Raw genomic sequence first — 12,485 nt, forward strand, 5'->3', positions numbered from 1 at the left:
CCTTGAAACTTTTGTAACTTGCTCTTTCCTCTGCCTGGAATACCACCTAGCTCTCTCCACCCATTTGTTCTATTTATCTCCACACACAGAATAATTTCTTTTCAGAAAAATTATTTTCTGAAACAGGTGCATAAATCATGGTTGAGTATGTATTTTTAAGAATAAGAATATTGTCTTTCACAGTTATCAACTTCAATAAACTTAACATTGATTTAACACTACTATTTACTCCACCACCCATATTCTAAGTTTGTCAATTGACCCAATAGAAGTCCTTTATAAAATTTTCCCCTCCAGGTTCAGATCCAGTCTAAGATCAAGAATTAAACTTAGCTGTTATGTCTCTGTTCTCGTTTACTACTCTGGAACACGTTTTCAGGCTTTCTTTGTCTTATATAACATTGATATTTTTGGAAAATTTTTCAACTAGAATATTCCTTATTATGAGTTTGTCTGATATTTTCTTGTGATTACATTGAAGTTGTACATTCCTAACTGGGATACCACACAAGTGACATTGTGTCCTTCCCAGAGGGTCACATTGGTGATGTTAATTTTGACTACACTAAAGGTGTTTTTGATCCATCAATTGTATCAACATCATCTCATGATTTAAAAAAGAACATATATTCTAGCTTTGTCCACAGGATCTAGCCCACCATGCTCCAGTGACAATTAGCACCCCTCTTGCCCAAATTTACTTCTCTGAATGCCATTCTTCACTGCAAGATACTAAGGATTCTTGGAGAAATGATTGCTGTCTAGAGTAGAGAATTTACAAGGCAAGCTAGCGCCACCTTATTGTGACACAAAGCAAATAAATTCTCAAAGTCCAAGTGAGTCATGTCAAAACTTTCTGGATCCAGCTAGAAGGAGATCCCATTGGCCAAAGATAGGACAAGTGGAACATCAAAAAGAAAAAAAATAACCATAATTCATTGGTATGCATTGACTATATTAAAAATCCATGAATCCATAATAACACTCCTTACACCATTCAAAGGACAGGACATGCTGGGTTCTTTTACTCCAATGTGCTTTTTTTGTGCACCTTGTCTGAACAATTAGCATGTTTGCTTCATCTCACAGAACTCAACGCTCAAATGACATTTCCTCTAAGAAGCCTTCCCTGAAACTTCTATGTAGTTCATTGTTTCTCCATATTTCAACAGCACTTACTGTGCATGCCTCATACTGTACTGGAATTGCTTGTTTAACTGCATTTTTCCCTCTGGACTGTAAGTTTATAAATATAGGACCTGTCTGGGTTTTATTTATTTTGTTATCCCAACTACAAAGCACACTCTTATAGACAGTTTTATATACTGTATACTATTGAGTTGTGAATGAATAAATTTCAATAGTATCCCATTTCTTCTTCATCACACAATACAAATTTGTCTATATTTTATTATATTTTTTAAAATATATTTTTATTGATTTCAGAGAGGAAGGGAGAGAGAGATAGAAACATCAATGATGAGAATCATTGAATGGCTGCCTTCTGCACACCACATTCAGGATTGAGCCCGCAAACCAGGCATGTGCCCTGACTGTGACCTCCTGGTTCATAGATCACTGCTCAACTACTAAGCCAGATGGCTGGGCCAGATTTGTCTATATTTTAGAAAATTATTGAATGCAGTTAAATAGCTGGCTATTTTAGACAACATCACATTTTTATCACAATATGTTTTTAAAATAGTTTTCCCATATCTATCAGCAATTGTTTTGGCTGTAAGTAGACTACAAGTTTATCCCACCATATTTTTCATACTCATAAACAACAGCTTTTTGCAGTAATTTTCTTTACCTCAGTCCGTTTTCTCCCCCTACAGATCTGTCTGCACATATGCATCTATTGCTAAAGTGGGGTGGGAAATATTGAAATCAAAGTATTGACTTTTTAAACTTGTTAGTAACAGGTGGCTTGACTTAGTTGTAATCTTTTTTTTAAATAGCAGTTTGAAATTAACTTTCCCTTAAAGTTAATTTGGTCCAGCATCTGTAACTCACCAGGGCTATGTATCATGTTCTCCAGTAGGACGCTTGTATCAAACCTCTCTCCTGCAACCCAGCCATCCTGGCTCGGTGGTTGAGTGTCCATCTAAGAACCAGGAGGTCACAGTTAGATTCTGGGTCAAGGCACATGCCGGGGTTGTGGGCTCAATCTCCAGTAGGGAAGTGCAGGAGGCAGCCGATTAATGATTCTCTCATCATTGATGCTTCTCTCTCTCCCTCCCTCTTCCTCTCACAGAAATCAATAAACACACACACACACACACACACACACACACACACACACACCATGAAAACAAAAGCAAAAAACTCCCTCTTGCAGTGTCGCAGTAGGTGTGGAATCTTCCATGTACGTGTGCATACTTCCAGCCTTAGGACTTCGTGGATTTTTAAAGCATTAACAATTTAGGTGGTAGAGATTATGGAAACCATCTGTCAAAGGCATGTGTAATGCCACCGTTTATACACAGTGAGTGGACTCCCATTAGGCGGGGACAGGTGACTGTGGATCAATGAAGTCAGCGAAGACGATTTACGCATGGGTTTGTGCTTGGGAGGAACCCAGGGGCTTCTTCCTAGAGCAGAACTCAGGGGCTGAAGCGCAAAAGAAAGAAGAGAACTGCGGAACCCTGGCTCCTTAGAGCCGTGCCATGCGGTAGTCGGTCGCTGGCCGCGGTGCTGAACACTCTCCCGGGGTGCCCCCAGGTTGGCCGGCTGAAAGAGCCATGGTGGGTTGGTGAGCTCGCCTGCAGCCTCCAGCCACAAGTCTTCAAAGGTTGACTCCTGGTTCTGGGCAGGGGGCCACAGCCTGCATTCAGGGGAGTCACCTCGCGAGTAGGGGGGCCTCCAACCCATTCCCACAGGGCGCAGCTCCTGCCCCTCAACAGCAACCCTAATAACAGCAACTCAGCTTGTATTTATCCTCACAACATCCTAAAAACTTAAAAAGGCTGATAACTTTGCCCAGGTGAGCACAGCTACCCAATGACTGATCTCCCTCAATCATGCCTCAAAAAATGTTTACTGCTACCCTCGACGTGTCAGCGGTCCAGCCTCCGCTCCGCCCCATAGCTGGCTTCACCTTCCTCCCACCGGCTCCTTTCCTTTCGCCCCTCCTCCTCTCCCGAGGTTTGCATCAGACAAAGGTAATCTACACAGCCTTTCCCCTCCCACCGCCCAGTTGGAGGACTGTACCACGGACTGGGATTCAGAACAGTTAGGCACACATCTTGCCCCTTCGCGCTCAATCCAAGTCTAGTCTCAGAGTGCCCAACTCGCTGTGCGACCTTGAACCAGTGGCCACGCGTCTCTGAGCCTGTTTCGCCTCTGGGACTACGTGATGCTCTTCCCAGGTGCGCACCGGTCCCCTCTCCGGTCGGAACACTACCACTAGGTCCCTCTTTTTTGACTCCCTACCCCCATCTTCCAAGTTCAGTTGGGCACGCTCGCTTCTCCCCACCGGGTCCAGAGCCAATTCTACCCCTTGGCGACGGAGGACTCGGGTCTCGGCTACTGTAGGCACTGTCCCCGCCGCCCCCGCCGTCCCTGCCCCTACCCTGGTGTGACCAGCCCTCCGCGCCACGTTAGCCAGGCAGCGCCCAATGCTGGGGCGGTTGCCCCTCGCTCTCCCGTTTCGCAGCGCGGGGTCTCCGAAGTCCCCGCATCCGGACGCTTGGGGAGGTGCGAGATGCAGCTGGAGAGAGAAGGCGAAGGCCAGGCTGGGCTGACGGGGCTGCCCCGGTGACAGGTACGTGTGTGGAGGTCGGTCGGCCAAATGCTGGGCTGGGAGAGAGACTGTGGGGCAGGGAATGGAGGAAAGGGGAGACTCCGGAAAGAGCGGTGGGTCACTGTTCTCACCACGTGTGCGTGTGCGTGTGTGTGTGTGCGTGTGTGTGTGTGCGTGTGTGTGAGTCCTAGCCTCCCTTTCCCCACTCCTCCCCGCCCCAGCTCTCAATGTCACCTTCTCCCTGGGCTCCTGCTTCTCACTGTCCTCTCCGTCCTCCCCCAGCTGCCTCCCTGCGCGCCCGCTCCGCCCGCGCCCTCTCTCGCGCCCGCGGCGACCTCCTCCCGGACCAGCGGGTCCCGCTCAGCGCCGCCTCCCCCCGGAGCCAGGCGAGCGGAGCCGGCAGCATGTGGAACGCGACGCGGACCGAGGAGCCGGAGGAGCCGGGCCCCAACCTCACGCTGCCGGACCTGGGCTGGGACGCGCCCCCCGACAACGACTCGCTGGCGGACGCGCTGCTGCCGCTCTTCCCCGCGCCGCTGCTGGCGGGCGTGACGGCCACCTGCGTGGCGCTCTTCGTGGTGGGCATCGCGGGCAACCTGCTCACCATGCTGGTGGTGTCGCGCTTCCGCGAGCTGCGCACCACCACCAACCTCTACCTGTCCAGCATGGCCTTCTCCGACCTGCTCATCTTCCTCTGCATGCCCCTCGACCTCGTGCGCCTCTGGCAGTACCGGCCCTGGAACTTCGGCGACCTGCTCTGCAAACTCTTCCAGTTCGTCAGCGAGAGCTGCACCTACGCCACGGTGCTCACCATCACGGCGCTGAGCGTCGAGCGCTACTTCGCCATCTGCTTCCCGCTGCGGGCCAAGGTGGTGGTGACCAAGGGCCGCGTGAAGCTGGTCATCCTGGTCATCTGGGCCGTGGCCTTCTGCAGCGCCGGGCCCATCTTCGTGCTGGTGGGCGTGGAGCACGAGAACGGCACCGACCCGCGGGACACCAACGAGTGCCGCGCCACCGAGTTCGCCGTGAGCTCGGGGCTGCTCACCGTCATGGTGTGGGTGTCCAGCGTCTTCTTCTTCCTGCCCGTCTTCTGCCTCACCGTGCTCTACAGCCTCATCGGCAGGAAGCTGTGGCGCCGGCGGCGCGGCGAGGCCGTGGCCACCTCGCTTCGGGACCAGAACCACAAGCAAACAGTGAAGATGCTCGGTGGGTCTCAGCGCAACCTCCACTCTCTCCCGGCCCCTCCTCTCCCGAGCTTCCTCCCTTCTCCCCGAGTCTCTACCTCTCTCTCCTGTTCTCTCTCTACCTCTCTCTCCTGTTTCTCTACATCTCTCTCTTTTTCTCTCTCTACCTCTCTCTCCTGTCTCTCTACTTCTCTCCTGATTCTCTCCGTCTCTGTCTCCCTGGGAGTCTCTCAGTGATTCTTTCTCTCCTGTTTCTGCTTTGAGCGCTCCCTTTGGGCTCCTACATTTTCTGTCCTGTGTGCATGTCCCTGTCTCTCTCTAGGATTTTTTAAAAAAACTTTTTTACTCTTGTTTTTATATATCTGTTTCTCCATCCCTACCGCCTTCTCTCCTCTCTCTCTCTCTCTCTCTCTCTCTCTCTCTCTCTCTCTCTCTCTCTTCCTCCCTCTCTCCCCCCGTCTCCCCCCTCCACACTTTGCCACAGTCTTGACTCTTTTTAGGTCTCTATCTCTTTGTGTCTCTTTCTTCCCCGCTTTCCTTTCTCTCTTTCATGGAAACATGCAGTGCCCATGTATTTCCCTAAAATGAGTTTTATATCAGCCCAGAAACTGCTTCAAAACTGAGATGTTTTATAAAAATATATTGTGGTCTGTGGATGTAAAAGGCGAGGTTAAGCTTCCTGCCTCAAGAAGAATTTGTGGATATCTAAGTTACACTAAGGAAAGCAGTCAGTAAATCTAGGAAGTATTCAGTGGTAAATTTAACCAAAGATCTGGTCAATTTGGATGATTCTGTCAGAGATGATTCATTTTTCCTTCAATGTTGTGATTTGCTTTATGCCCAGCATTTTTTTCCGATCAAATAATCGAATCAGTTCTGTTTACCCTGCTGCTGTTTGTACAGCGTTGTGAGGAAGTCAGTGACAAATCAATGCTGGCGTCTCCATTTCTTTCCATGATTACCTGTCTTTCCAGGTAGAACAGCCTACCATAACCAAGGATAACCTAGGATGGGCCGGCTTCCAGGATGAGAAAGGGAGACTTTTTGGAAGCCGACAGCTGCCTTCTGCAAATGGTCCCTAATTTTTAATCCATTAACTATATAATTTTGTTTTTAATTTATTCACATCATTCCCCAAATGGTCCTTCAGGGAATGTTTGTAGTTAGTGTCCCAACTAGTCTGCCGAGTATGTACTGTGTGAATTCAACTCTTTAAGTATATGTATTTGGTACAAGAGAAGTAATACAGAATGTCTTCACATCCAAGCAAAATATTAATTCTACTTGCTTTTCTAGAACTAGAGTCTGCACCCTTTATGATTTGGACATTACCGTCAATATGGAGTTTACATTTGTGTGTATGCAAAAGAGAGTTTATTCTTGCATGGAAAATAATACAATAATTAGTAAATTACCATACAAGAATAAACTGTTTCACCTGCTCACAACTGTAACCTAATTTTGCCCACTCCTGTATTTGCATATTTAATACACTTATAAGCCATTCCAAGATGATTTGCATTTGTAATTTTACAATTCTTGGAATCCTGTATATTAAAGTGATTGTTTATTCAAAGAATGCCCCAAATTGTCATTGTCTAGACCGGTGATTCTCACAATATGACTAGTAGATTGTAAACCTACTAGTGCCCTCCAGGGGCCTCTCATATTCACGTGGCTACTGTGGCAATCAGTTGCTACTACGCAACGTAGTTTTGAGAATAACTTTAATCATTTTCTCCGATTTTATTTTTAAGCCATTAATTATCCTCATTAGTGAACCAACACCAATGTTAATTTTCTTTTGCCTTGACAATTTGAAGGGCATCACTAAAGTACTACAAGGGCTAAAATATCTTGTTAATCTTCCTCTGATTTCAGAATTTTAAAAACTTAATCTAGAAATGCAGAGGTCTTGAAAAAATGGGCAAAATGAAGACCTGATTGGCTGATAATTATTGTTAGTTGGTTTTATGGGCTTTTGTACCACACTTATGTCTATTGTAGGTGACAAAGAATCATCCATCTCAGTGGTTCTCAATCTGGACTGCATATTCTGTCTTCTGTGAAACTTTATAAAGAACAGAAAAACACACAGGTGTCCTGGTCTCCTGACTAGAGATTTTAATTTAATGAATCTATATCACATCAGAGAAATCCATTCCTCAGGGAACCCTGACAGACAGTTATTGTTGAGTTCAACACCTTTACTCACATGTGCTTAGTTGTGTCAGACACATGTAAAATGGTGGATTACTGTGAATAAATGGTCTAGTCAATTGAGTCAATATATACATCCAATCACAAAATCGCTCAAAAAGTTGTTATATAGAAAAGACTGGGAAGCGCAGTAAAAAGGGTTGAACTATTGATCCAGACAGACTCAATCCTGGTGAGAATGTAGCAATGAGAAAGGGGAGAACATAATGGCTCTCTGAAGTCACTGGTCACACCACATATAATCAAAACAAAACTGTCTTCCAAGTGAAACGTGATGTGCTGTGACATTTCTGGAACTGATGCTCACTCTCCCATTGTTCTTTTAGCTGTCGTGGTGTTTGCTTTCATCCTCTGCTGGCTGCCCTTCCACGTAGGACGATACTTATTTTCCAAGTCTTTCGAGCCTGGCTCCCTGGAGATTGCTCAGATCAGCCAATACTGCAACCTTGTGTCCTTTGTCCTCTTCTACCTCAGCGCCGCCATCAATCCCATTCTGTACAACATCATGTCCAAGAAGTACCGGGTGGCAGTGTTCAAACTTTTGGGATTTGAACCTTTCTCCCAGAGGAAGCTCTCCACCCTGAAGGATGAAAGCTCTCGGGCCTGGACAGAATCTAGTATTCATACAAGACCAAACACATCGCTGAGCAGAGTCATCGCTTACTATTCTGCACTGGAAACCATAGCACAGCAGAACTTGGGAGGAAGTTGAAGGTTAACTTTGGAATGGGGGAGAGATAGGTCTGGAAACAGTTGGGAGGGAAGAAAAGATAGAGTTTGTAGTGTGTGAGAGGTTTAATTTGATTGCACGCTCATCCGTGCTCTCCTACAGGATTTCTGCATATTCACTACCTGTGATTTTGCATTTTGCCGTTGGTGCTAGCAAGGGCTTGGCAATTTGGAGAAAGGAGAAGGTGCAGAGAGGGCAATTAGGGTAATTCTTGCTGGATAAATACTAAATCTGATTTACTTTTTCATAATGATAAAAATTTGATTAAAAGAATGAAATTAAAAATTTAAAACGTGAATTTTTAAAACTAGTAATTTTCATACCGCTCCAGATCAGTGCTGTCCAAGAGAAATATAATGCAAGATACTGAAGCAATCAATAAAAACATTATTAAGAATAATTTTTTAATGCAAAGTCTTTGAAATCTGGTGTTTTACATTTACAGTGCACTTTAATTTGGACATTACGTTTTTATCAGTAATACTTGCTATATTTAGATTTCATAAAATGTGCAGATGAGAAAATAGATTTATAAACCTAAGTTGTTCAAATACATGTAAAATTTTTCCAATAACTGAAACTATTACAAGTTTTAAAACTGAAAATGAATTGAAATGAAAAATTCAAGTGTTCAGTGACAAATGTGGCTATTAGTTACTATATTGGCTAGTTCAGCTCTAGAGTATATGTAAAATTGTTGTTAACCTTACAAAATGTTAAACAATACTCATTTCCTGAAATGTTTTTATTGCAAAATAAGCATTGCAGAGTTTTAGCATGATGAATCCCCTAAATCACACCTGAATGCTCTATTCATGCTTGGAAGGAAATGGATATGAAATATAAGATGCAAAAAAAGTAATATAATATGCACTTTAAAGCTAGGTGAATTATATGTGATAATATTCAGGAAATGAAACTTTATAAAAATTATAGAAAATCACAAACTGCCTTATTTGGCTTAACAAAAATATTAAGTCAACCATAAGGCTTTGATTTGTGAATAAAGGAATAATTTATAACAGATTCTGGAAAGCTTACAGGAACCTAATGAACATAGAAAATTTTCAAATGGTGAAAAATTCAGAATCCCTTAAATGCTATTGCTTAGTGATATTCAGGTTAGTTATTCCATTCCTTAACCTTACAGCTATTTATTTCAAAATGCCTGTGCCACCTTCTGTCTTCAAATTAGTCTCCCTGTTTACATCCCACTGCTTATCGGATAGATGTGTTTACTTGGACTTCCAGTCTCCTTCTCAATCATAATGATGAATGATTGCATACCTTCAACTGAATATTGTACATTTTAGTTATAAATGTATAGTCAACTCTTTGCATATTAAATATATTATTCCCAAAATGATTTCTTCATAGTCCTGTGCAGTACTACGTCATATTAGCAATTCCTACATGAAATTATTGGTTCAACTATGAAACTGATTGAACCATTTAGGGAAATTACTGCCATGATTGATTCCCCCCTCCCCCCCAAGTAAAGATTATTATGCTGAAGTAATTGATTGACTTTATTTTATTTATTTTTAAAATATATTTTTTATTGATTTTAGAACGAGGGGAAGGGAGAGGGATTGAGAGACAGAAATATCTATTAGCTGCCTCCTGCACGCCTCCTACTGGAAATCGAGCCAGAAACCTTGGCATATGCCCTGACAGGGAATCAAACTGATGATCTCTTGGTTCATGGGTCGACACTCAACCACTGAGCCACCCTGGCCGGGCTAATTGATTGACTTTATTCTAGAACATGAAAACATAATCATAATTAGAATGACTTCTCTAGAGAAGTATTTCCAAAATCTATTCTGACACTAAAAATGCTCAATTTACTCTAAATGCAGAACTTTAGCAAATTAATTATTCAGTTCTTGGGAGTGCATCAATATTTTTAAATATATTTTGTTGATTTTTTTAAAGAGAGGAAAGGAGAGGGATAGAGAGTTAGAAACATTGATGAGAGAGAAACATCGATCAGCTGCCTCCTGCACACCCCCTACTGGGGATGTGCCCGCAACCAAGGTACATGCCTTTGACCGGAATCAAACCTGGGACCCTTCAGTCTGCAGGCCGACGCTCTATCCACTGAGCCAAACTGGTTAGGGCTGCATCAATATTTTTTAAAAATACACTGTTTATTCAAACCCGTAGGACACTAATTAGGACATTCAGCATTATTCTCCTAAATAGGGCCCACTAAATTCCAAAGAGGTAAGTCAGCCTCCTGAAACCCTAAAGTTTTTGTCTACAAATACATTCTACTTGAGAGAAAATAAGCAAAAAAGGCTTGACTTCTATCACACAGTTGATTGCCTTGGAGAAAAAAAACACACCTACATGTTAATTAGTTGCTTGCCTATTCAATGGTCCCCCTTTTCTTGTGGGTTCACAGGGAATAGTTTACAGAGTAAGGACCACTGTTGTCCTTCACTGATGCTCATCTGGGACTCAGAGGATATGTTTAGGGAAAGGGATTTTTAATTTGTGCTTTCATATAATTGCATTTTTATTGTTTGTAATGTCTTTGTATCCTCATACTCCATAAATTGCTTAAGACTCAGGGAAAAGAGAAATTTACACTGAGGAAAATTGTTTCTGAACGTCCATCATTTCACAGACATTTAGTATGTGCATGGTATGTTGTAAGCTCTGAGATTAAAACACCAAGGATTTTATCCTTAATGAGCTATCCACTTGTGAGTTATGTTGCAGGAGATAACTGATAAATATATTGGGTTTAGAAGTAAACATCTCCAGTTGACACTGAATCAAATTACTCTCCAGTATTTCAAGGGGTTGTTCCTATTCCTGGTTATTCTTATTCGGCTCAAAATAAATTTAAAATGGGCTCTTCCTACACAAACCAGTCAAATATATAGATGCAGCTAATGTGTCTGCTAGTGGTAATTACACTCACAGCATTCTTCACTAACATATGGAAAGTCAAGGCCTGATTTCATTTTTAATCTGTGTTTCCATTTTCTTGGTCACCACACCTTACACTGTGTCACAAAATCAAGGTTTGTATCATTAATAGGAAGAGACTATTATATGAGTAAAAACTTTTTAGTAATTGCTTTAAGGAAGACATCCATTGCCATGAATTAGTTAAAACTGGCAGTTTTGTGGCATGGGATTTAGAACTGGAAACCATTTCTTTACAATCCTCTTTTTTTTATTGCCATAAAAGTTCTTGTGATGAGATTTGACTTGAAATTCAGGCTTTTGTTAAGAACCGGAAATCATTACAAACAATTTAAAATTATTAGTTCAACATTGACAATTTCTTCATTTAATTTTTTTAATCCTCATCTGAGCATATTTTTTCCATTGATTTTTAGAGACAGTGGAAGGAAGGGAGAGAGAGAGAGAGAGAGAGAGAGAGAGAGAGAGAAACATCAATTAATTGCCTCTATACCTGCCCCACCAGGACGGGATCAACCCAGGTACATGCCCTTGACTAGGAATCAAACCCCAGACCCTTCGGTATGCAGGCCAACGCTCTACCCACTGAGTAACACAGTCCAGGGCTAAACATTGACAATTTTAACTATATAATTTTGTTTTTAATTTATTCACATACTAAATTTAACATTACAAAAACACACCATTAGACTTTTTGCAATACTGGTGCCCTTTTACAAGACTAGTGAAAATACTTTCTCGCCTTTGAAAAACAGCATGCACATCTATGAAATGTGCCACACATATTTACATATATCAAAATTTCTTGTCACACTGTCTGTGTGAATAGAATAGAGCTTTCTTCCATCAAAAATACCGTATCTAGTATAAGTAATGTCATTAAAAACTAAAGTCATTCATGGTTCATTGTCTAATGATCCTCCTATGATTTCTTTGCAATTAAAATTGTAATACTAGCCAGGATACATATAACTCTAACTTAGCCAGGTGAATAGTGACTGGTGTTAATTCAGTGAATTGATAACACAATTTTTTTTTTTAATCCAGAGAATGAACTGCAAGTCAAAATCAGCAGAAAGCAATGTACTGGTGGCAAACATTAACTGCTTTAAGCGCACATTTCTTAATTATTCACATTACGTAAACTCAGTCATGTTAATTCTTGGCAATATTCTCAGTTTGAAGCAGGTGAGGGAGAGAGTTTGGATGAGGCTTGCTTTATGTTTCTCTTTTTGAACTCAAATTCTTGCATGGTGTTGGAGGCTAGCCATTTTTTTAAGTGTCATGCTGATGTCCCTCTCAATTGCCTGGATATCTGCTGGAATTCCAGTGAGCATTTTATGCTGTGACACAATGTATCCTTTGCTCAAGGGACTGTCAACTACTCTCAAAACTAGCAAACCATTAAAGACCTCAAAAAGCATGCCTCATGTCAATTCTCCAAAATGTTTACAAATGTCAATTCCAGAAGAACTCCTCTTCCCTACTCCCATCCAGCCCCAGAGAAAGTATTGGGAAGAAAAGTTTGGAAGATTTTTTGTGTGTGTGTGATTTTAACACATCAGATCCAAACATTTCTCTAGCTCAAACAACAAAACCATTTATTTTTTTCACTTTTAGCACTATAGGTTTAATATACTAGAGAGCATTTGCTCATATAAAT

At 42.4% G+C, this 12,485-nt stretch overlaps 1 protein-coding gene across 1 annotated transcript; it reads left to right on the plus strand.

The window, feature by feature from the left end:
- Positions 1-4,149: 4,149 nt before the first annotated feature.
- On the plus strand, positions 4,150-7,861 carry GHSR (growth hormone secretagogue receptor). Its single transcript, XM_070403781.1, has 2 exons — positions 4,150-4,951; positions 7,476-7,861. Exons 1-2 carry the CDS (start codon positions 4,150-4,152, stop codon positions 7,859-7,861), a joined length of 1,188 nt encoding a protein of 395 aa, XP_070259882.1.
- The last annotated feature ends 4,624 nt before the right edge of the window (positions 7,862-12,485 follow it).

Source organism: Myotis yumanensis, unplaced genomic scaffold (assembly GCF_028538775.1).
Source record: "Myotis yumanensis isolate MYYU_CA2020_CCGP unplaced genomic scaffold, mMyoYum1.0.hap1 SCAF_2, whole genome shotgun sequence".
NCBI classification, from domain to species: Eukaryota; Metazoa; Chordata; class Mammalia; order Chiroptera; family Vespertilionidae; genus Myotis; species Myotis yumanensis.